Source organism: Phalacrocorax aristotelis, chromosome 2, assembly GCF_949628215.1.
Source record: "Phalacrocorax aristotelis chromosome 2, bGulAri2.1, whole genome shotgun sequence".
Classification (NCBI taxonomy): domain Eukaryota; kingdom Metazoa; phylum Chordata; class Aves; order Suliformes; family Phalacrocoracidae; genus Phalacrocorax; species Phalacrocorax aristotelis.
Genome location: NC_134277.1, coordinates 144,498,770 through 144,523,056, shown reverse-complemented (window position 1 = coordinate 144,523,056; position 24,287 = coordinate 144,498,770). Strand labels below are relative to the sequence as shown.

Here is a 24,287-nt window from a genome sequence, read left to right as displayed (position 1 = left end):
CTTTACATTTGGTAACCACCTCTATTTTGCTAAACTCACCATGATATTTTGATTGATTTGACTGGGCATTTTCCAGCTAAAAATTCTGTCCATCTTTACTAATTTCATCATGTACAGACGTGTCTGCACTTCAGCTGAGGACGTCTTCAGTGCAACAAGATGGCATACCATTAATATATAGGAGTCGTGTCTATGTAGGTGTAGGTCTGCAGCTCTGAGGCTGCTCACCTGTGAGTCTCAGCTTCCTGCTCCTAAGGTTCCTTTTCCTAATCACATTCAAAGAGTTTTTAGAAGCTCTTGCTGGGGAGCTGAAGGGGAGGCCCTGGCTCCTACCAGCACCAGCGGAGCACACAACACCCCAAGCACTGCAGAACTGACAGGCTCAGCTGCAGAAAGGAAATTACTAAGTATGAAATTTCCCAATCCACTAAGGCAAAAAACTAATAAATATCAGTTACAAAAGAATATTACTTAACTCTAGGTAATTAATAAAGCTTTATGAAGCTTTTGGAATCTTTTACTGTGTAGCTGCCTTAGCATAAACAAATAAACTTTCTTATTCTTTGTCTTACTTTCAACTGCTCTGCCTTATAGCACATTTCTTTTCATTTTCACACAAAGATCAGCACCAGCGTCTGCATTCTGAAGGAATATTTTACCAGGTCTGTTCTGTACAGCACCACTCAGCTTTTGCTGTCTTGCCACCGCTGACTTTGCTCCACCTGGGGCACAGGCACTCCATCACTTCCATCATGCCATACGTTTTCAATGCATTCTCAAGAGCCCGTGCTGGCCAAAGAGGTTGTGTACTGAGGCTGGGTGGCTCAGGGCTTACAGCTCCTGGCATTGCTATGCCACTGGAGTAGGACTCCTGTATTTCTACCCAGAACTTCAGACAAAACCATGTATTTGGTCCAGTACCTCCAAAGCAGGTCATGTTTACTGTGTGTACTAGCATGTGTATGTGGGAATGATGGACTCTGCACATGCTGTGCAGGGTTGCGCTGTGCATGTACAGGAGCCACTTGCCCAGAAGTCCTATAGATTCCCAGCTGCAGCAGCTGTGGGACTAGAATTAGGCTCCCTGTTCCTCACCTTCCCTTCTCCCACACAGGCAGTCCCTCTAACTCATCACCCTCTTGCAGCAACCTTTGGGCAAGCAGCCCTTCCCCCAGTGCAGCAGCCTACTCCTCACCCCTTGGATAACCAGATACAGAGACAAGAGCCATCACACTACAGCATAATAAAAATAGATGTGGACTGGTGCTAAAGTTAGGGTTAGGATGGGCTGAGTGCATCAAGTGCCTTAGGGAGAACAGATTATCCTCCTCTTCCCTCCAGGACAGTAGCTCTGGACTGAGCAGGATAGTCTGGACTCAGTCTGATGTGTGCCTCCAGCAACCACATAGCACTCGGGGATAAAAAAGCTGAGCTTCGCCCCTCTGCATCAAAATTTAAGTAATGCCTCATGTAGCTTTGTGGTGAGAGAAGGCAACTCCAGTCAACAGCACTCTGTGAGACTGAGGTTAGTGGAAAGACAATAAATGTGAATAGAGAATTCAGCACTAAAAAAAGCTCTCACAAAAAAAATCCAAGCACTGTCATGACACAGATGAAGTCCTTGCTGTGCTGGAATCGATGGTAAAACTCTTCAGTGACTTCAGCAATGTTAGGATTTTACTGAAGGTGCTGAAACCTCCCCTACTTTTTGGCACACCTCATACTTCATGGGGTTTTAAATATGTTCTTTTTGTTTATTTGAAACAGAGAAATTTCTGGAACAGCAGTCTATGAACTACCTGACACACTTTCATGAAAACAACAATCAGGACATGCATGTTTGTTTTTGAAATGATCTCTCATATGATTCCACTTGGGAATTTAATACAATAAACATTGTTTCCCGAAAGTGTAAAAATATAACATTCTTCTACTATTAAAAGAAGATAATTCATCCAAAACCTCAGCATTCAAATAGCTTAGAGATCTTTCAATATTAAGATGACGGATTTATGCTCTTACTGGCAAACACTTGGTGCATCCAATGTCAGCAAAAGAACTGATCCATTTTAAAGTTAGCATTTGCAGAAGGAGGAAGATCTCAAGAAGTGAGTACAGCTAGCAGCCCAGTAAGACCACTGCATTGGAAGTGGCAAGATAAGAAACGTGCTGAAAGGAGCATGCGTCAGCACCACTGAACTGTTAAAACAGAATTCACGAAAAAATAAAAAGAACTGTTCTTGCTGTGACTTTGTAGGCACAGGCTGCAATCCTGACTTGCCAAACAATAAACACCTCAGGCACATGTAGTCATGAGAACCTCTTCAGAAAGAGGCGGCGCTCACCAAGAACGCAGAATTCCTCTGCTTTTTCCCTCAGAAAATGGTTGTCATGGATATGAAATGTCACGATCAATAAGAGGACAGAAGGGAGGACCCTTTCATCCAAAGGTGCATGAAAACAGCAGGTTCCCTGGTTTGGCACTTAGACCTCTGGCCTCCCAACCCAAAGGTGAGTATGCCTGTTGCTGAAAGCATCATCATCAGTGTAAATTTATCTTTGAATGAAAATTGTAGTCAAGTCTTTACCTCCAAGTCCGAAGGCACTCTCTGTTGTTTTAGCTGCACCTTCAGCAGGTCTTTTTGCTGATCATCTTCCAGACAATCGACTTCAGTCACAGGGAATGCCTGCTGCTGCGTGTCTTCACTGATGCTGACGACAAAGAGCACCTCTGAGGTGAGCAGCAAGCAACCTTCATGCTGCTGGCCTGATCCACTCACAATCATGACATCTAAGGCCATATGGACCTCTGGCCTTCCTAGAGATTGCAGCATTTTCCTGCATTATCAAGGGGTGGAACAAGAAGAAGAGGAGGAAGGAAAAAAGTAGTAGTCAGTGTTATGCACTGGATCCTCCAGGACTTTTGATCACTACTGTTTTTACTTAAGCCTGTAGCTATCAGCTACAAATATAAAATAAGGCAGGGAGTATATTCCAAATCTCCATTACTGAAAGATGTAAGACTTAAGATTTAGAGAATAAATGTGAAACTGTTATTTATCAAAACTCCTTAATCATTCACTGCAAAATTGGCCTAATAACCGTGCTAGGTCAGCCTATTTCCCATCCTAATAGAAAAATTACCCTGAGAAGTGGCTTACAAATTCAGTGCAGAAAATAAAGCTATCTTCACTAACAGCTGTTTTTGGAGATGTGCAGTATTTTTCTTGGGCTTGCTGCAATGAGAAATAAGTAAGAACTCACTGACTGCCGTTAAATAAAGATCAGCTCTGTAGTTCCAAAGCTGGAAGCAGATCAGCAGCCCATCATTTGCAGATTGGGTTTCTATGCACTACCTTTGTGTTTAATGTTCCTAAACAAACTGCCATAACTCAGCCTTTCCTAGGGAAGCAGCCTGTTAACTTGACCACAGGCCAGAACCTATTAATAAACAATGTGGATGTAAAAATGAGCAAGTGTCTAAATAATTTTACCAGACATATTTGACGTGGCTATTTGGCGCCTGTTCAACATGTTGATCATTTGGATGAGAGCGCTGCTTGGGAAGCTGAGAAAGTCCAGCTCCATGCAAAATACCTGCGGTAAGAGAATTTAAGTTTTTTAGTAGTTGTTTTCTACAAAACAGCTACATGTTGCAGTGATGTCATCTGTTTAGAGGAGTTCATAAAATAGTGCAGATCCCAAATGATGTCACATCTTTGGAAGCTGTAGTCAAGATAATTCATTAAATATTACAATGCAAGAGTTGTGCACTTAACCCCAGTGATGTTGCATTAGCAAGAAACAAAAAAAAAACCCACTGTGTGTTCTAAAAATTGGCCATACACTTGCAATCAAGAGAAACATAATGCTCCTGAGAGCCATCATGCCAGAGTAGGATCGGACACATCGCTTAGGATTCAGGTAGAAAAAATCAAGACTGTTGTTAGCTCTCTTGCTTAATATTAAAATACTTCCATATACAAATTAGAAGGCAAGTTTGCCTAGATACTGTATTTAAATGTTCAATTACTTAATCCAGCTGTTAAACACAGATCCATATACATTTATGAGATCTCCCGGGGCATCTGGTTTATTGTGAATTCTTCTTAGTGCCAGCACAGAATGGAGACTACAAGAAGCAGTTAAGCAGGTTTCTAAATAGACTATCCAAAGTTGAAGATGATACAGTATGTATACTTTCAGATGGCTTGTAAACTTTTAAAGATGAGGTATGGTCACCAGAAAGAATGAGTGGGTTGCAAAAAAATTCACAAATTAAGTAGTTTTAAAAATTTTTACAAGACAGACAGGAAGTAGGTTAAGCAGCAAGCACTAGTGTTATACGGTTTAGCGCAAAGTTACTCTTAAAATAAACAAAGAAATTTTCTTTTGTCTAATTAAGCATTCTATTGAAGCAAAAGGCATTTTTGCATAAGGGTGACAATAACTTAGATTCCTTTTTACACAATGGATAATAATTTAAACAAAACAGCAGCGCTGAAAAAAACCTTTAATTTTTAGCACACATGTTGATGGTAATACTTAAAAGCAGCATCCCAGTTGTAACAGTTGGCTTACCGAGGTTCTCAGCATTATGTGCGTGAATATGATATTTACAGATGGAGAAAGAGAGAACATGTGTTTATTTCTGTGTGGTCCCCCACCCCTCGGTCTCCCCCAAGAGGCACAGTCCCACTTCCAATCCTGTTGTGGGTAAGAGTTTCTTGAACTCTTATGTGTTTTCCTCTCACGCACTGTCAGCTATTATTGATACAGTTTTTATGTTTTTTCCTGGCTAACTCTTTTTGTCACATGCTCATGGAAAACATGATGTCTTGTGTACCATATCTGCAATTAAAAGTGTCCCTCTACTGTTACAAGTTTCTTGATAAAGACTGCAGCGAAATTAAATCTAGAAAGACTAATACCATGGGCAGCAAAAGCAACACACAGCCAGCCGACAACCGACAAGTTTCCGATTTTACTGATACGGGTTTTACACCTAAGGGATGCATAATTCAGGAGAACAGTTATTATTTACACTCATACAAACAAGATGAAGTTAAATTGAAAGAGTTGTAATAATTAAATGTTTCATTATTTCTTTAAATAGATTGCTTCAAGGAACGAGTTCTGAATGTAATGGGAAGTGTGGAAACAAAATCCTAAACTTAAGCCCTAGGAGGGCTACTCGTAAGCTAATCAACACATCACAACCATAAATATTGCTAGTGACTAAAGGCTTAAATCTTCAACGTTTGTCCAGCATAATTAGTGCAGCAAAATTATTGACACATTGTGCTTGTATCAACAGGTCTCCCCGCTTTTCTTCCCTGACTGCCCCCCGCCCCCCCTTTAAAAATCCAGACCAACAGCTTTGATCTATTGATACTGGAAGCAAAGAAATGAGGGTATTTTGATAATTTATTTTTATCTTTTACAGTTTTTAGTCACCCAAAAGTATTCACATCAATCTGAAAGGATTCACCACCACTGCCACTAAGCGCTCAGTCTAGCTGGAAAACCCACCTCTGTTCATTAGAAGGTTACCCGTATATCCAAAATGGGATTGTCTTCTCACAACTCTCCAGTCTAAAGGGGATGCTCCTACTACATGACTCACTTCTTTCTCCCAGGAACACACGTCTCTCTCTGTGCAGAGATAGCACAACTCCTTCCTTGCCGTAACAAAGCAATCTCAAAATAAGGCTCTAATTGGATATAGTATTGCTCTAATACTTTTATGTCAAAAACTGTTTTGTAAGCACATATGTTTCTGTAACTAGTTCTACTGTATTCCAAGAATTACTTCATGCTTTCTGCATTCTGTGTTTCTGTGTCTGTACAACGCTGATCGGTAACACGAGAGAAGAACAACATGATGGCTTTTAAGGAGACGAGCACGACGTTGTAACTATTCAGAGGTGGCATTTCTCTAAGTCACTCAGCTACCGAATAAGTAAGGCACAGCAGGTTGTATCTGACGAGCGTTTTAAAATTTAAACAGAGATGTTGGAAATAGAGAAACTCACCGTAACCTGTCTGGGAGACAAGCTCAGCTGCCCCTCCGATGGGCTTTGTGAAGACACCCATGATTCCTTTCCCCACACCCGAGATGACCCCTCTGGCTTTGTGCCCTGCTGAAGCTTGGGCCTCAGACACTCGCTGAAAATTCTGCATTGGCTGATCCACGATCCCAGCAATTGCACCTGAAAAAACAAGAGTCTCCAGTAATTAGTGAAGATTAATATCCCAGAATAAGAAGAAATCTTACTACTGGACCTGAATGTTGCTTGGATTACAGGCTGTACACCACCCTTCTTATACAGCTATTTAGCATGCGACCGATTAGCTAAATGATACCTTTGCTTCAGTTTAAGTTAAATCCCCACTTCCTTTTTTTAAAATGTATTTTACTTTTTTAAACATTCAGATCACTTAACTTGACAGTATGTTTTAATCTTTCAACTACGTTCACTAAACGCTTTTGCTGAGTTAGTTTAATTTAGCTCATTCTATGTAGCAATTCTGAAAATGTCGGGCTTGGAATAAAACCCACTTGTTTTAGAAGACTTGAGCTGTTATGGAAATGAGATTTTCACATAAGCCTGAGACTGACTTCATGAGAATAAAAACTGCCTGTATTCAATAGATCATTTTTATATCCTCTTCCACTGCCAGAAATGTTCATAAGCTAATGCAACTTTTGATATATTACTAAGATTAACAGAATTAGACTTTGAGACTTTTTGTTACTTCTTTGTGAAAATGATCATATTTTACTTTAATGCACATGGGTCAAACTTTTACAAGTGACACAGTGACCTTCCCAGCTTTTAGTATCAACAGAGAACTCTGACTTAAATCTTCCTAAATGTAAACAGGTATGTGAGGTGGTACATTTCTTTGATCTTGAGTTTACTCTAGCCACTTAACCACAGACATGTCTCTAGTTATTGTAATTTTGATAGATAAGCTATTTGGAAATCACTAAGGGTACAAGGATTGGACAAAGTGACATCAGTTAGAAAATGGTTTGCCTGATCCGAGGTTCTTTGCTCAGTGAAAAGCAAGTTTGCAGGCTCCTTGGCTAGCTCTCAGTTTGCACCTTCAGCTGCAAATATCAAGATAAAACCATTATTTAAGGAGTAGGACCAAGTGTTACCTTGGTAACCAGGCATTTTTACTGCAACCCAGAGAGCTTTGAAGATTCTGCTTTGTGTGTGGAAGCAAATCCAGGCATAATTCCACAAATTCTGACAATCACAGCTGAGGTATTTGGCCCCACGTGTTTACCAGCGTGACATGCACTAGTCAGCTAGCCACTAACCGGTTTTCAGATGGTTTTAGTTACCGTTACTGGATAAACAGAGTAGTTGCTAACTCTGAACAACAAGAACTGATATTGTACTTGTACATTGGTATTCTGTCCAAAGAAAAGATGAGGATGAGAAGCAGCACACATTTCCCCAGATCCTTGTCCCTGGAATACTATCTATCAGCAATTCAAGAAACTTGCATCCCCCCCAGATGCCTCCCTCTCCTCTTAGACAGATTCCTTCCAACTTCTATATGTGCACCCTTTACTGATAAATATGTAGTATTTTCCCAGAAAATGCTGGTCTATTTTTAACGTGATACCCAGTTTTTATTGAGCTCCCTCACTGAAACTGAGCGTGCAGCTGAACGTTCACCCTTTGTACCACAAAGGCCAAGAAGCTTCTTTACTGCCATGCCATGGAAATGATACAATTTTCAATTGAATTCTGTTTCATTAGTACTTACCAGCTGCTCCTGCTGCTTGACTGAAATAATACCCCAACACCGCATTACACAATTGGGATTGTTCATCCAGTATTTTCTTTTGTACAATTGTGATGCATTTAAAGGCATAAAACAATACTTGGTGTTCTGCTAAGTTACAGTATTACATTACCCTGTGACCTCCTTCACCCTATCTATCGAGGTCATCCACAGCAACTGCACTTTCAGAACAGAAGTTATTGCCTTATTAAACGTAATCCACCTAAGTCCTAGCACTAGTAAATTATTTACTGCAATACACTTGAGCAATGTTATAAGGTAATAATAAATAAGAGCCTACTCCAAAGGACCTGTGGTATGCTCCAGGCACTTCTCAGCTGGAATTAGGCCCAGAGGACAGGGAAACAGAATGGAAACTGCTGTGACTATGTTATATAAGATTATTTATATAGTACCCCAAATAATATATAGCTTAATTAGCCAGTTGTTTAGTGCTTCCACAGTTTCTGTTATTCTGCCATTTTATGCATGCCCTGAACTTGTCTGTGAAGCCATTGCACTTTTGTACCTTAAACCCTTTTGCAAGTCCTGTCTTTCTACCTACAAAAAATATAACCAATGATCTTCTCTTCCCTCTCTGCTCACCCGTTGTAATCTCTTATCTCAAATTGCAACTCACTGACACAACTCACTCACGTGCTGTGGTCATGCCCACAAATCACATAAGCTATAACCTCGCTCCTTTCATTAGGGAGTGGCTGTCCTACCATCCTTGCATGAAGCCAGATCTGTGCAGCTCCTTCCCTGTGCACACCATGTGTGGGCAAAGGGAAAAACCAAATAGGTCAAAGGCTGAGCAACCTCAAAAGCCAACGGCAGTGAGATAATGGTGACACACACATGAGGTTCATTGCACCTCCAGAAACTGTGCAAAGCAGATATACCCCGGTGTCCATATGGCTTCTTTCTTTCTAACATAAAGTTAGTGGTCAGAGCACCATGCTGGACGGAGTTACCACAGAAGCTCTCTCCCCCCAGGTCTCATTCTCACAGTCTAGACACAGCTGTGGTGTCCTACTGCTGTCCCTGTCCCTTTCTGTAATGTCCCTTGCCTTTTTTTTTTCCTCCTTTTTAAATTGAACTATTCTCCATTTTTCTTTCCTTGCTTACGCTAGGCATTCAATTTTATATGCATGTCCACATATGTACGCACAGATTATGTATGTATAAAGAAAACCTCAATAAAATTAAACACCAAAGCAACAAAACAAAAACATATTCTTCCATTACTGGACCAAAGAGGTTCCAGCAACACCATAACATCTGCTAAACATCAGCTGGGGTGCACTCTGGTTAATACATGTTGCTCAGTAACCATAAAAAAGATACTTTGATAACTACAAAATTCAGACAGTTCTGAGTATATCACTGTATTACTTCAAGAAGAATTTGATTACAGGTAGCAACTGGTTCCTGCGCAGAATGACAATGTTTGGTGAACGTAGCACGGCTTACACAACTTAGCAAAGCTCACGTTACTTGTGACAAACGCTTTCAGACCAAGAAATAATTGGGAAAAAATCCCCCACCAGGAAGGAGAAGCTGGCCATGCTTTGCCATGAGGCTGGAAGCCAGCCAAGCTGAAGTCATTTTGCTTCTTTTTCTTTTCTGTGTTGTCCTTCAGAAGAGCTACAAGTGTTTCACACCAAAAATAGGGCTGAAGCATCACCTCATTACAGCAAACATCAAATAAAAATACAGCTAAAAAAGAAGAGCACCTGTTGGCGTGCATTAATGTATTTGCAGAATTAGTGTGTGGAATAGCACACGCCTTCAGAATTAGCACAGGCTTTTAATGTTGCCGCAGACAGGCAAACACAGAGCGGCCCCGATTAGTGATAGTTGCACAGTAACAACAACCACTACCCTTAACAACAAAACTTCGAGCTTCTGAAATCCAGGCTCTACCTTCTATAGCAGCAGAGTTACACTGTCAGTCAGTATTACTATCAATTTGCTTTCCCCAAAAGCAGGAAGGAGTAACTGACATGTCAAGCACTTTTGCCGCTGTGAAAAATGGCTTTTCTAATAGTTGTCAGCTTTTCAGTTACTCAGATATGCTCAACTTCTTAAAAGAAGGTACTTCAATACAATATTTTTCACTAAAACCGGTAGTTGAAAATAAAGCCTATACTTTCAATCTTCTCTTCTACATGGTTATAAATTATTATTTTGAGCTTGTCATGCAAAATGCAAAAGATAAGTCCTTGGTGGGGAATGCCGATTGTCTAAGTATTTTAAATACAATTTCACTGCATTCTTGTCTGATCATATAAAAGAAAAAACACACCTATCATAAGCTTTTGTGTCTTTTTATGCACAGATGTTACTAAAGTGACCCAGAAGACTCCCCCAAACTAGAAAAGATGACGACAGCCCGCCAAAGATAACAATCAAATCAAACAACACCCTGACAGTGCTTGAGTCATTTAAAACGAGACAGGACAAAGCACTTAAGAATGTACCACAGGGAACAACTTGCACTGAGGAGGAGACAAGAGTACATGATTTTGGCCCTCATTCAGCAAAGCTCTTAAGCACATGCTTAAGTGCTTTCCTGAATCAGGGCCACCATGAGCCAGATCTTCAGAAAAATCAGAAATGCAACTCTTCTTTCAGTGTAGATACGACAATGTATCAGTGAACTGAGGGCTCTTACATGCCTTTGCCTAGTCACGAAATCTGCGTTTGCAATTCTTTAAGCTGCTTGCATGAGTCAGATAGCTTTTACAAACATGATAGTACTGTGCCTATCCCAGAAATCTTTTTCACACTTCTCAATTTTACAATTAGAAAGTCATAGAAATTATGGCTTCAAAGGGTCTTGCTCTCTGCATTCCTGCACTCGTCTGAACTCTTCATCCTTGTGAAGGAAAATAACATAGAAGATCCACTTAGTTTCATTATGTATGAAGAACCTGGAAGTGTATTTACTGTAAGCATGTTCATGTCTACTCTGAACACGCTGGTGGAAGAAAGCAGCATGGTGATACCTCCCTTTCAACCGTGACTGTTTTTTGGTGGGAAGCATAATATTCTTTAAACTAAATGGCCAGGAGAGAAATGGCTTTCTGATGTGTTTGTAAAAATTGAAATGTAGGTCTATTCATAATTCAGGTCTCGAGACAATTTATGTGATTGCTGCTGTGTATACAGAGAAAACATGATTTTAAAAAATCAGGCTTAAATAAAAAAATTCTGCCTGATACAAATTCTGTGGAAGATTTCTGATTCCTCCCTTAGTGAGAGTTCTCATACTTGTCAGTAACCATAGTTATTTATCTGTGTGCTTCGTTGCCTCCACTGCTAAGAACAGAGGTATTTAGCAGGGAGGAATCTCTAAATAATAACAGCGGGAGTAAGAACAAGATCCCAGCTTGCAGAGGAGCACTGTTTAAATGCTAATACGAAGCTCATAGTTTCTAATATGAAGCCTGATTTCTTAGGAAATCAGGGACACAGAAATTATCTTTTTTTTTTTGTTTTGTTTTTAACTCAGACGTACTCCTGCAAACAACCGAAGCCTTGTGCGCAGGGAGGTACAGACACAGAGTATTTGTGCATGCATGTTACGAGTTCCCAGCTTTCCTGAAGAGCAGAAACTTTGCCTTGTTACAGCCAAAGCTACAAAGTTTTGCTCTTTACTTCAGGCTGTGCAGCTGATGCTTTTTGCTCCGAAGGGCTCTGGTGTGTCAGTGAAGGGGATAGCCACCACGTTAGCTCGCTGTCTTATTAATAACCGAGCCGAAATCACCAAGCCATTTTACCAGCACACACACACCAGGAGGACACAGCGCTTCTAAAAGTATAATCTTTCATCCAGCTACTCAACCTGACTGCCCTTAGCCCAGTAAAACAAGAAAGAAAAATAAAACCTCCTCCAAACTGCCTTTGATTTGCAACACCGGTAACAGCTTACTATTGGGATAGTAGCTACCAATACATGAAATTTCTCCTTTATGCACATTTCTCCCAGGACACTCGCTTGCCCATTTACAGGCATTATCAAATGACAGTGCTTCACATCATCTAATGCTATTGCTTAAAATAATTTCCAGTAACTTAACCCAAACTTGTAACATTTTTACCACTTCCTCTTTGGGGCTTTCAGGGTTGCGGTTGCAAATTTAGGAGTTGTGTACACTACTGAAGATTAAGAAAGAGGACAAATCCTTTCAAGCTTCAGCTCTTCTAACCTTTTGCACTGGACCGCTTTTGGTCACTTTGATCTCTAAGGGATTCATACACTTTAATATGTACTGAGGAACTCTGCCAAACAATACAGTTCTGCATTCCTTTGCTGTGTGACAAGTAGAAGCAACCTAGAAAATCCAGCCCCTTACTGCAAAACTTCTCGCAGAGATTTTTTCCAGTGCGGGCTAGTTTTCAAATTTTTAGGTACTATTTTGAAATGGCCGGAGTAATCTTCAGTTCTAACCATACAACTTGGCTGCTTGATGAATACAATCACACTGAATTAGGATGATCTGGGTCTCTTTGTACAAGCAGAATTCCTCATCAAAGTTTACTTAACATCTGCACTAAGTTCAAGTGGTTTTCAAACAAAACCAAGAATCCCTGATATCTACAGTGCAGCAAAAACAAGCAGGTTCGGAAGGCATTCCTGTAACTCATTGGAAAGTAAACATCAGCGTGATGACGTCTTTGTGCTGACTTAGTTACAAGTCACCCTGACCAATGCAGAATTATTTTTTTCTTCTCAGCTATGCATCATGTACCAATGAAAATATTATTTCATAAAGAGAGTGCAAACTTTGTTCTATATCTGCAATTATTTTATCAGAAACACACATATACAAAAGTCGCTAAATCCTGATGAAAAGAAACAGCATCTCCTATACATGCTGTGAGGCTATTTCAGAAAAAAACAAACAAACTCCAACCCAAACAGATTTTGCAATTATAACTCACATGCTGGTAAGCAGATCAGAAAACAGTATTATTACTCAACTTGATATTTAATAGTACTTTACCTAGAAGGCTAATGCCTAAACGAGAGAGCCCCTGTCTCAGTCCTTCTCCCAGGCTCTCTGGAAGCTGCCTTCTCCATTCTTCTTGTCTGTTGTAATGCTCCTCATCCAGTGACAGTCTATCCATATTCCGAGCAAGACTTGTTGCCAGATTGGTAATTGACGTCAGTGTACCTAAATGCATGGAGATCTACATTTGGGTCTGGATCAAAATGCTTTAATTTAAAACACGGAGGCGTTCTATGCCTCACTGAAATACCGAGCTTAGAAGCAGAACAGCAAGTCAACTGAACAGTCACCCACGTGTAACATGCTTTACTATTTGTTAAGCATCACCACTCTGCTTCTACGGTCCACGTCATGCCTTTTACACATTAGCCTGCACCAGGTTTGCCTGGCTGGTGGGAACAGCAACTCGCCCGCACATACTTGCAAAGCTCCCAAACTTCTGTAAGGCTAAACTAAATGGAGGGGGACTGATGGAAAGGTAAACAAATATTTACAAAAGGAGCCCAGGAGGACATGTCCTGAGGGAGCCTGGAGCAGCAGCGAGTGGCTGGGGCAGTCGCCCCGCGGTCTCTCCCACGCGGCTGAAGCCACGCGATGGCACTGTTTATACAGACTTCGCAAAACAAAAGCTGCTCCTGTTCTCAGGCCAGCCCAGCCCTGCTGTCAAAACCTATCCACGTACTTACACAGTCATGACAACTGTATCTACTTTTCTTTTTTTTTAAAAAAGAAATAATAAATATGATGAGGCGACACAGTGTAGAATTTCTGATGGTTAGCAGAAGTACAGAACACCTTTAATATTTCTGCAGTTATCACATGAAATACTGTCTGAGCCAACCTCCGTTTCCCACTGGGAGGTTTAAAATTCTGAAGTTTCTGAAACATTCTTACACACTGTAGTTAAGCGGTGATCTGTTTAATACATAAGATGTTATATATGAGCTTTGTTACCCTCCCAGCATTTTGCTGCAGCCTAGCAAGCCAAACAAAGCTGCAAGCAATATTGTTTAAAACTTTAACACATCCTTTAACAATGCACAACAACAAAGCAGTAGTTGGAGCAACAAAGTGAAAGATCTACCTTTGGAAATGTGTTTTACAAATGATGTTGTTCCTCTGGAAACTCCACTGACAAATGCTCCTGGGCCTCTGGTCAGCCCTTCATAGGGAAGCCTAAAGAAATCAGCTATGCCATTCCCTATGCTTCTCACCAGGCTAGCTGGGCTTCCGAGAATTTCCAACGATCCGACAACCCAGCCTGTGTGGAGAAACAGGACACATGTTACGGCTGCAAAAACTGCAGAAACAGCAGTTGTGAAAAGGTTATTCCTTAATTCTCTTTTTCACACTAGAATTCATCGCATTATGAACTTCCTTTGAGCAAAACACGGGAAATAACTCATCCACTATGAATTCAGAAATGGCAATCTTTCATACTTCGTAAATCAAAGAAATCCTTTTGGCAAACTCACAAATAGCTTTAGAATGACTTCCTTCCAGGAGCTTCCCGTATTTCTGCTAAAAGTGTGCTAGGGAGGCGGATGCTAGAGCCTCACAGCTACGGAGGAACGGGACTGCAAGTTCAGATTGCTGGGTCGGTTTTAGATGCTATAAGGCAGCATTGTGATTTCACATCCTTATGTGATAGAATTGTGACAGGGAGTTTACACTGATACAATGTACTGCTTTACCGGAGTGTGGAGGTCAATTGCTTGATGGAGTGTTAGGAAAGGGGATGCAGATTTTTGACAAGTGCTTAAGAAGTTATTTTAAATCCACCCCAACCCTTCTAAGCTGATCATTTTCTTGCAGAGTGCAGTGAAAGCCAGACAAATGTCTTTTGCTCAGTACAGTTGTGTAAACAGCAATGACATCTACATGCTGATTAGGTTACTCATAGGGGAGTATTCCTTGTGCATATCCCAGGAGAGGTATCTGCAGATCTGGTTTCCTATATAAACGCAGGGTTGCCAGCAGCTTGCTGGATGGCCGAGCGTGCAGCAATCTGTTGCTGGAAAGCTGTTTGCAGGTCTTGTCTCTCTCAGGCTGGTTGGCAGCAGATTTATTAGGGAAATAGTGCTGCATAACTTTTTTTCGGCAGCCCAGAGAGAGCGATTCAGAAATGGCAATAAACGTTAAACAGGAACTGCCTGGTCTTTGAGCCGTGGTACCGTGAATTTCAACTGGCACTGTCAGAGCGATACGAGGTGCGACAGGGCCAGGAGACTGAAAGATGGACAGAGATTGGCCTCCTGCTCTCCCACTGAGGGCCCTTGATCTGCGCTGCCCTCCTCATTCCCATCTCATCACTGCAAACTCCTGCTATCCAGATGCTTTTCTTGTTTTCTAGTAACCCCTCCCAGTCACTCCTGTGGAAGGCTGAATCATGAAACTGAACAGAAGAGAAAATGTTACTCATATGAAATGAATTAATCTCATACTATCATTGTAAGCTCCCGGAAAATCTATTATTCTTGTTGAATCTGTCCCACATTTCAGCCCTGGCAGGTTGAGAACTCCAGTTCATGTAGTATAAAAAGCAGGAACCACAGTGGACATGAGGGAGAGGGTGGGATGGACTATGAAAACAAAAAACAAGTACTACTGGCAATGTGATGAGCAGAGCAGCAATGAGTGCTGTGGCCCCGCAGTGCCTGCCCTGGAGAGGAGTGTCCCCCTGGCAGTCCTTCCCTGCTGGGGACCAGGGGAAGCCAGCGCTCCAGGCTGGGCCTGAGACTCCCTCACGGTAGTATTTTTAACAAATTATCCTTGCCACTGTGTGAAGTGATGAAAAGCTGGAGGGGCGGGAAGGCATGTACAGATGGAAAAGATGCTCTTTCTGCTTTTTCTGATCAATAATGTTGCAACAATCCCTTACAAACAGCCTTTTTTATTTTTTTCCAAGAGTCACTGGCATTCCTTGTCCCGAGGCAGTGATGGGACAACATGAGGTGATGGAAAGGGGCTGTATGACACCGCAGATTAATTCCTTGCTGCCCTGCAGGCACTGCCAGGCTGGGACATGAGAGACTCCAACGCCACTCACCTGTTTGGCCAGCCAGCGTGTTCAGGAATGAAACCCGGATTAAAAGCAGGAATGAAACCAGTAAAACACAAACCTGGGCGGTATCCTGGGGATGGGCTGCTGCAGTCTGACCCTGGCCTGTGGGCTGTCAGCTTTGAGAAGTTTGGAAGGAGCATGCTCACCCTTGGAGAGCACACCGGAGGAAAATGCAACCTGCAGCAAGGGTGACCCTCCTTGGCCAATGCTCGGAGCAAAACTAATGGCTCCTCGCTGCCAGCATGGACCACCCAACACAAGGAGGAAGGTGTAGGAGTAAGCTGGGAGTAGGAAGATGATGAATCAGGAATAATTGCTCAATTCACAAGCTCAATGCTGCATTTTACTTTGCAGAAATACAGTATCATGTCAGGTTACTGTTTCCCAAAGTATGCTTAGTAATTATTTCCACTAATATGAAGTAACTATGACTGTATTAGCAGAGAGCCACTGAATTTTCTTTATAGGCAACTATAGGGTTAGATCTGGCTGATACCAGTGATATTTTTAAATAGAATTTTATTAACTTTTAAATAGAAGCTAACTTAATTAGAAAAGGATGGGAGATTTCCATTGCAAGTTTTGCTAATTTGAGACAAGCAATGCTAATCAGCATATCTAAGCACAGCTCTCCAGCTCCATTCTTTGCTTATGAGACATGGATTCTAGCCGCTCCTTTGCACCATATGGGGAGGCCTGATACACTCACTTTAGCAGGCTCTGGGGCAAATCCTGTCCCCTCCCACAGGGCAGCAATAGTTTTACACGCATCTAAGGGCAAAATGAGACTACATCCCGCTTGGAGCATAAGGCATAGCGGTATGGGAATGCTGTTTGTGCAGATGCTACGATGATTTATGCATGTCCAGTGGTGAGCAGAAGAGGGGTCAAACAAACCCTTGTTTTGCAGATTAATGTGGTTAAAATGCAGGAGAGTGAGGTCCTTTTCCATAAGAGACCAATCCAAGAAGTGTAACTCATCTGATGGTGAGGAAAGGACTCAGGGTTTGCAGACCATATGAAGCTTTTTACTTGACTTTTTTTCCTCCTTTTTAGATTTGTTGACACAGTCAGCCTTTTGACAAGTGTCACAAACTCTTCAAAACAAAGCATCTTCTTTGCCCAAGAAGAACTGGCTCCCAGTTTAAGAATGACAGGGAACTGCTTGAGCAAGTTCAGCGGAGAGCCACAAAGATGATCGGGGGCTGGAGCACCTCTCTCATGAGGAAAGGCTGAGACACCTGCGTTTGTTCAGCCTGGAGAAGAGAAGACTGAGGGGGGATCTTGTCATTACTTATAAATATCTAAAAGGTGGGTGTCAGGACGATGGGACTAGGCTCTTTTCAATAGTGCCTAACGACAGAACAAGGGGCAATGGGCACAAGCTGGAACATGGGAAGTTCTACCTAAACATGAGAAAAAACTTCTTTGCTGTGAGGGTGCCAGAGCAGTGGCACAGGCTGCCCAGGGAGGCTGTGGAGTCTCCTTCCCTGGAGACATTCAACCCCGCCTGGACACATTCCTGTGCCCCCTGCTCTGGGTGTGCCTGCTCCAGCAGGAGGGTTGGACAAGATGATCTCCAGAGGTCCCTTCCAACCCCCACCATCCTGTGATTCTGTGAACACAATTCACCATTTTAATCATGGTAACCCCTTTCAAAAAAATACATTTTAGTGCTTTGAGTGGGATTTAAGTAGTAACTAAATATATCCTATGTATTTTCCTGAAGAGAAGTTCCACTGAAGCAAAACTTGTTTCTCAATATTTAATCCTGGTTGATTTCAGCTACATCATGAGCCCAGAGCAAGGAGGGGCCTGTGCACTGCTGCACACTGCAAGGTTAGCACAGGAGGAAAGACCATGACCAGGCTCAGCAATCCCGCCCTAGCATATGTGCCTCACCTGGGATGTTGCAGATGAAAAGCCAGTACAACCCCAATTTCCTGCTGCAGTCTATTGCCACTTGTATCGCCACCGCTAGCCAATTGTGGAGAGAAACACTCACACTGTGGACCACGTTTGGCCAGTTTCACCCTTAATTAGCAAGAAACCAGAGCTCCCCTTTTGTACTATGGGATTTGGCTATAAAACAAATCCAAACAAGTAGTAAAAAGAAAAACCTGCCAATTTTGCAAGCAAAATAATGCAAGAAAATAATGAATCGGTGCACAATGTTCTGGTGCACAATTGCGTACGCAGTTCCCATAATCAGCTACACAAGTCAGATATGCACACAGTGAAAGACCAGATCAGCATATCTCTATTCCTAAATACTTGAAATGCTTATGTACAATTCTGGAAACTGTGCACAGAAATCAGGTTACAGGTATGCTTGCGGCACAAATGAAACGTCAGGATTTCAGAACATCTGACCATTAGTATTGCAGGAAAATAAACCCCATGCTTCAGTGTGGAGTAGGGTATTTCTGTGTGATTACGGAGGAGCTTCCTCCTGTCTCAGATACAAATTCTGTTCCACACTAAGACACAGCAAAGACCAGATTTCATTATTTCTAGATTAATATTTATGGGAAACAGAATGTACCTGCTAACCTAATAGACTAATTGCTAGTCCTATATGGAAAAAAGTTAGTAACAGCAAACTTCATAGTTCTTGGATCAAAGGACAACAAACATCTGTGTGCCAGTTTAGCATGAAGGCTGTATGAAGAAAGACAGATTCCTAATCATAAACTGCAGCCAAAAGGAGTTTTAACAACAAAACAACATTCAAGGCTATAATTTACTTCTGAATGCAGAGCAACACGCTGAATAATTTGATTAAACGTAGTTTTGGGGCGTTTATGTGAGGAATGTGGCTTGATTCTGACTAGTGCTATAATAGAAAATGACAAAACCTAAGCCAGCTAGAATACATTTTTATGCTGTGTTCAGGGTTTCGTAAAGCCTTCAGGCGGCTGGCTAATGTTTAGCACAACTTTACAAATCTTCACTGGTGTCTGCTCAGCCATTTTATTTCCCTTCTGTCATATGGCAGGACATGAAAGGTGTCTGAAAATATCATTATCAAACAGTGCTTGAGGAAAACAATAATTGTATGGCTAACATCTAGGTTATCCAGCTTGAGAGAGAATCACGGAATCCTGGTACCTATTAAAAATGTTACGTGTTATGGAAAAGTACTGACCTGCTCTGAAAAGTGCTCCAGCAGCATAATGCATGGCCAAGGCATGGACAAGTTGCCTGGCAGTGGTGAAGATGGGTCCTCGCTCAAACACAGAAAAGGAGAGAGGAGTGTGATCTGAGGCTATATACAGTTTCAAGGAAGCATGAATACTGACAAGGAGATTAACAGGTTGTATTGTTAATTTTCTTAACTTCACTGGCTTGACTAAAGCTCTTGCATGCTCTCTCACTTGTTCAGGCAGTATCAGGGTAGTATCTGAAGTATTCATGGATTGACAAGCAGTTTTGTTTTCTGGAAGATATGTATCAAACAAAGTCTTAATGTAATAAACAAAGGTGTCTTCCACATACAGCCTAGCTGGTTTGAGCTCAAAGCTGAGGTCGTTCACGTGAAACATGAAATTATCTTCTTCGGAAAATGCAATGCAGAGTTTTATAAAGCAGTTTTCCTTATAGATTTCCAAATCTTTGTTACAAACAATGAGGTTGTTCACTCTGGACCACTGCACAGTCTCATTTTTCTCTCCTTGGCACAGCAGGACTGCAAAATGGAAATTGGATTTGCTGTACAACTGATTGTCCAGTTGCAAGTCTTCACAATACACTTGGAGGCTATGAAATTGTGGGAGGCCTTCCACTGTGTCCTGCTGGAAGTCCTGTGACAGGGGTCTCAGGTAGCTGGTGGCTGGTGCCATGTGGAGGAAAACATTGTCTGCTGTGAGACGCAGAAGTTCAGATGACACTTTGTGGTTTGTAATATCATCAAACGCAGCAAGACTTAACTGGCTGATGAAGATTTTCAGTGACAGGGTCTGGTCTTGACTTCTACACAGCAAAGAAAAGAAATTTTGTTACTTCATGTATTTTGAGTTGACCTGGCATCTTGCTTTCTCAAAAAGCTATCAGGAGAGATGTTCTCTATAATACATGGGAAACTCATTGTGCAAGTCATGTTAACGTTAATGGGATCTGGCAGCCTTAATCACCACAGTGGGTACTATCCAGGAGGTTTTCTAAGAAATGGGATATTACACATCTGTGCAAGGTTTCTTTCTTTCTTATCAATCAACAGGATAGTTTGGACAGGAAGGCCTCTATATACACAATAATTCCCTACTGAATTTGCAACAGAGCCAGATATTAAAGCAGACAACAATACAATTTTCTGATAGTTCATATATAGCCCCAGCTGTTACAATATTTTCCGGGAGCCACTACTGAGGGTTACTGTTATGGATAATTCATTTCACATGCAGCGAGTGCCCTCCAACAAAGCCATCGCAGCATTTTTACACTGATGGCATTGAGGGCCTCTCCCCCTCCAGTGTTAACTGCCTGTTGCCAAGTTTAACTAGCAAGTGGGCTATTATGTACTGCTGATGACCAGTTTCTTGGGGATTAATACTTAATTACATGACAAATAAAACAGTACAACAAATTCCACTCTAATTGTAACGATGTTGCTGGAGGCCAGCCATTCTACATCTTGGAAACAGGTAGTGTTACAATTGCAGTTGAATGGAGCTGAGGACCGGGTTGTGGTGTGTGGGGAAGCGTTCCAAAGAAGTGTTATAATCAAGTACAGTTAATTACTGACTGTATGACTATTTCTACAGCCCTTGCACATCAACCTTCCTACCAATTTAAGTAGGAGCTTGTATGATTACAGATAGCAGGACCTAGCTAAATGCATTTTAAACTGATGAACACACTCAAAATTAATTATGATGGAAAATGTCTTTTTTTAAATGAACAACACAGGACTTCTTTTTGTATCAGACGTCTAGTGTTTACCCTGAAGTGACATGACTTTTGATGTTAGATTGTCCTTTTTTAACTGTGATATACAAAGCATAACATATAGTCTAAACATATGCCACAGAGCATGCAGCACTATTAAACAAAACAAACAGTTAAGCCAAAGTTCATGAGTCAGTTAACACTTCAAAAGCTGACTGACTTCTCACCACTGTTTGGCAATGCTTTTTATCACCTTTTACGTGCTTTATGTACCTGTTGAGGTTGATCTCGACGGGTCCCGCTCTTCCTTCTGGAGCCAAGGTTATGACTGTTGTTCCACACTGATGGGCAATGTCCACATAAACATAGCCAAAGCCAGTTAAGAACACAATCTAGTGGAGAGAGTTAGAAACATATCGAATGCTACTGAAAGTACTATTTTTAAAGTCATAATTTGAATTAATCCTATTAAGGCCTTCTGATTGAGATCTTTTACCTGAACCATGATACTGTTCAGGAAAAACAGAAACAGATTTCAATACTTCAGACAGTAACAGCTCTGATAATTTAAGTATTTCAGTTGTATAGCAAAATGAAATTTGTACCTCATCCTTTAACTGTATAACTGAATACAATTTAGTAAGAAAACTTCTCCAGAAATAAGCAAGATGTGCTAGGGAGGGGGGAGGTTATATGAAAAAAGAATAAATATGAAATTTTAATTTGTGGTTTTGGATTAAGGAGAAAGGCATATCCCTGGACCTCTGCAAAATCCCGCCTTTCCCTCTGGAAAAAAAAAAACTAAATTAATGTTATGTTGCTATGCCCTAGCTCAGAGCTGTTTAGATAAATGACTGATAGCATGATACAAAACACATATGAAAAAAAAGTAACAACAAATTAAATTATTAATAACAATCAAAATTATCATTATTATTTACTTAATAAAAACAAGTAACAACTTAAGAACTCAACACTGAATACATTTTTAAGCCAGTTAAACTGGTTTGGTGAGAACACCTTCACAAGCAAGGTGCTGCCACAAAGAAATGGCAAAAGTCTATTGGAAAGTGTAAAATGTCTAAAAAGGCAGGAAAATGGGAACTTGACAACAGGTTTGTGCCTTGCTTACAGATAGGCAAACTTTAATTCTGAACAAGTTATCCTTAGGAATAAATGTTCTACTTAAAGAAATGACATATTGTTTTTGGAGCTTAATTCTGCAATATTTCTGTGCAAGTTTTATGTTTTTCTAGAATATAAAAGAATAAGGTCTTTTTACATTTGAAAAACTCACAACTGTCTGTGTTAGAGCAAGCTGGATTCTGTTTTCTTGTAGGGCTACTATCAACACAATTGTTTACTCGATTGTAATGACAGAAGCTATAATTTAAAGGACTATTAACTCAGGGAATAACACAAAGATAATGGGCTAGTATAGGTAAAATAAACAGTTGTTTGTTTTGAAGAATCTTTACTGCTGTTAAAAAGTCACCAGATGGAAAAGCACTTGGAAGTTTAGTAGGATCAGCACTTAAATTGATTCTCATTACACTATTCATAATAACCTTGTACAGATAATTAAATATCGTTCCTCAAATTATGTCTTATTCCTCTGAGAATTACATACTAGAGAATTTCTAAGTTCGATATGTCAGTTTTAATCCTTTGTTTATCTGAAAGAGATTCACAATCCTGCACGATGGAATTGGAGAAAAAAGGACATTTATTGAACTTTCAATACACCCTCATTAGTCTAAGAAATGCTCTTTCATCTTAAATACTGGTCATTTTAATTCCTATTTCAGATGATTCTGATGATAAATAAAATTAATAAAATTTTCTTTCTATTAGAATAAGAAGTACCTATATGTGACCAGATAGAAAGAGTACAAATTACTTAGGATCCTCTAAATTACAGTTATTTCACAATCTGAACCGAGTTGTATGTGAAGCTATTAGCATATTCCTTATTTACTTATATTTACAGCTTTCTAAGGGAAAGACTGAGAAATCCTGGGGAAATGCTCTACACGTAAATCCTAAAACTTCAATAACAGAAGGCTACACTTTTTATTTGGAGAGTTCTTCAAGTAGACAATGATCCCCAAATGTTGTCTTAGCATCTAATTCCTTCTAGGAGCCAGATACTTATAAAGAACCCTGGTCTGGCATAACATTAATGACTGAAATTTGAAACCTTGCATTGCTTGACTGGCTTGCTGAATGAAACTGAACTACTATTGCTATATAACATAACACTCAATAATCAAGAGCATTTTGTGATTGGTCCCCAGGGAAAACATCTGAAACTAGTATTTCTTTCAAAGAGCCAAGCAGTTTATGTTGATTCCATGTAAACTAATGACTTCAAAGATGGAAAAAATTCCCATCAAAAAGAATTACTCCAGTCAAGGAAGTTTTCATTTACCTCAGAACAGGAGAAAAATAACAGAAGGAAAGAAAAAGGGGTTTTTTTGTTTTGTTTTAGAAAGATGTGTAGCTTCTGTAAAGACACAGAGGGAGAATGACAGTGATGATTCCTACAAGATGTACAGATAAAAATCCTGTGATAATTAAGTTACCAAACAGAATGATTTTCCTGGGTCCTGTGGGATTCTTGGCTTATAGGGGCCAGAAACTTTCAGGACTGATTTTTCCAGGGAACACCAGGTTGATTAAAAAGAAGTGGAAAAAATTAAGTGCTAGAAAGCCTGTATTTTTGATCTAGCTATTTTTAAATACAGCCAGTGAAGAAGGTAATCTGTATTCTCAAACTTCCACAGGAAGGGGCTTAGGAAGGAGAGCTCTCAAGATTTAAATAAAAAACCCCCAAACAAACAGAAATTGTATGCTTATTGCAGAGGAACAGTATAGTGTGCAGGTCAGGAAGATAATAATTTATGCTGTGAACTAGGAAATAGTTTATAACGATTTACTTGTGTTCCTTGATTGTTGATGTCCACAAAATCACTCCATTCATTTACTAATTCATCAGATGACATCACTTTCAGAAGAATGCTGGGCAACAAATCTCTTGTTTTGCAATCTGGATAGCTGGAGACTTGATAGTAAAGTTCATGATGAACCGAACATTCAGCTGGAATCTTTCTACAATAAACTTCAAACTTTGGTGTATCTGAAATTTTATAAAACATACAAGATTAGGGCTTTCTGAAACCCATACTATATCAAAACTCACCTACGCTTACACAAATGAGGAAATTTCTGTCTGAAATATTACTAGTAAATAAAATCATTACTTTTCTATTGGTTGGAAGTTTATGTGTTTGGGCTTTTTTCCTATCCTTTTTTTTTGTCATTAAGATTTACACAAATAATGTTCCATTGATCATTACATTAACATACTGTAACTGGAATTTTGGAATGTTTTGTGTTACATTTGAGACTCAGGGGGGATTTAAATGTTCCAAGGGATTGAACTGATGTCAACAAAACTCCACTACCTACTAGTTTCCTACAGCCAAATCACCTTGACAGCTGGAACC

General features: G+C 40.4%; 1 protein-coding gene across 5 annotated transcripts in view; it reads right to left on the bottom strand.

Moving 5' to 3' along the window:
• Positions 1-24,287, bottom strand: part of VPS13B (vacuolar protein sorting 13 homolog B) — a 486,846-nt gene that overhangs the window by 5,049 nt on the left and 457,510 nt on the right. For all 5 annotated transcript variants that reach the window (XM_075085497.1, XM_075085494.1, XM_075085496.1 and 2 more), the window contains exons 54-61: positions 23,718-23,917; positions 21,052-21,170; positions 19,040-19,863; positions 13,912-14,088; positions 12,822-12,992; positions 6,036-6,212; positions 3,495-3,597; positions 2,589-2,838 (exon numbers count right to left, since the gene is read on the bottom strand). In XM_075085497.1, coding sequence (XP_074941598.1) covers positions 2,589-2,838; positions 3,495-3,597; positions 6,036-6,212; positions 12,822-12,992; positions 13,912-14,088; positions 19,040-19,863; positions 21,052-21,170; positions 23,718-23,917 — 2,021 coding nt within the window. The remainder of the gene's footprint in view (positions 1-2,588; positions 2,839-3,494; positions 3,598-6,035; positions 6,213-12,821; positions 12,993-13,911; positions 14,089-19,039; positions 19,864-21,051; positions 21,171-23,717; positions 23,918-24,287) is intronic.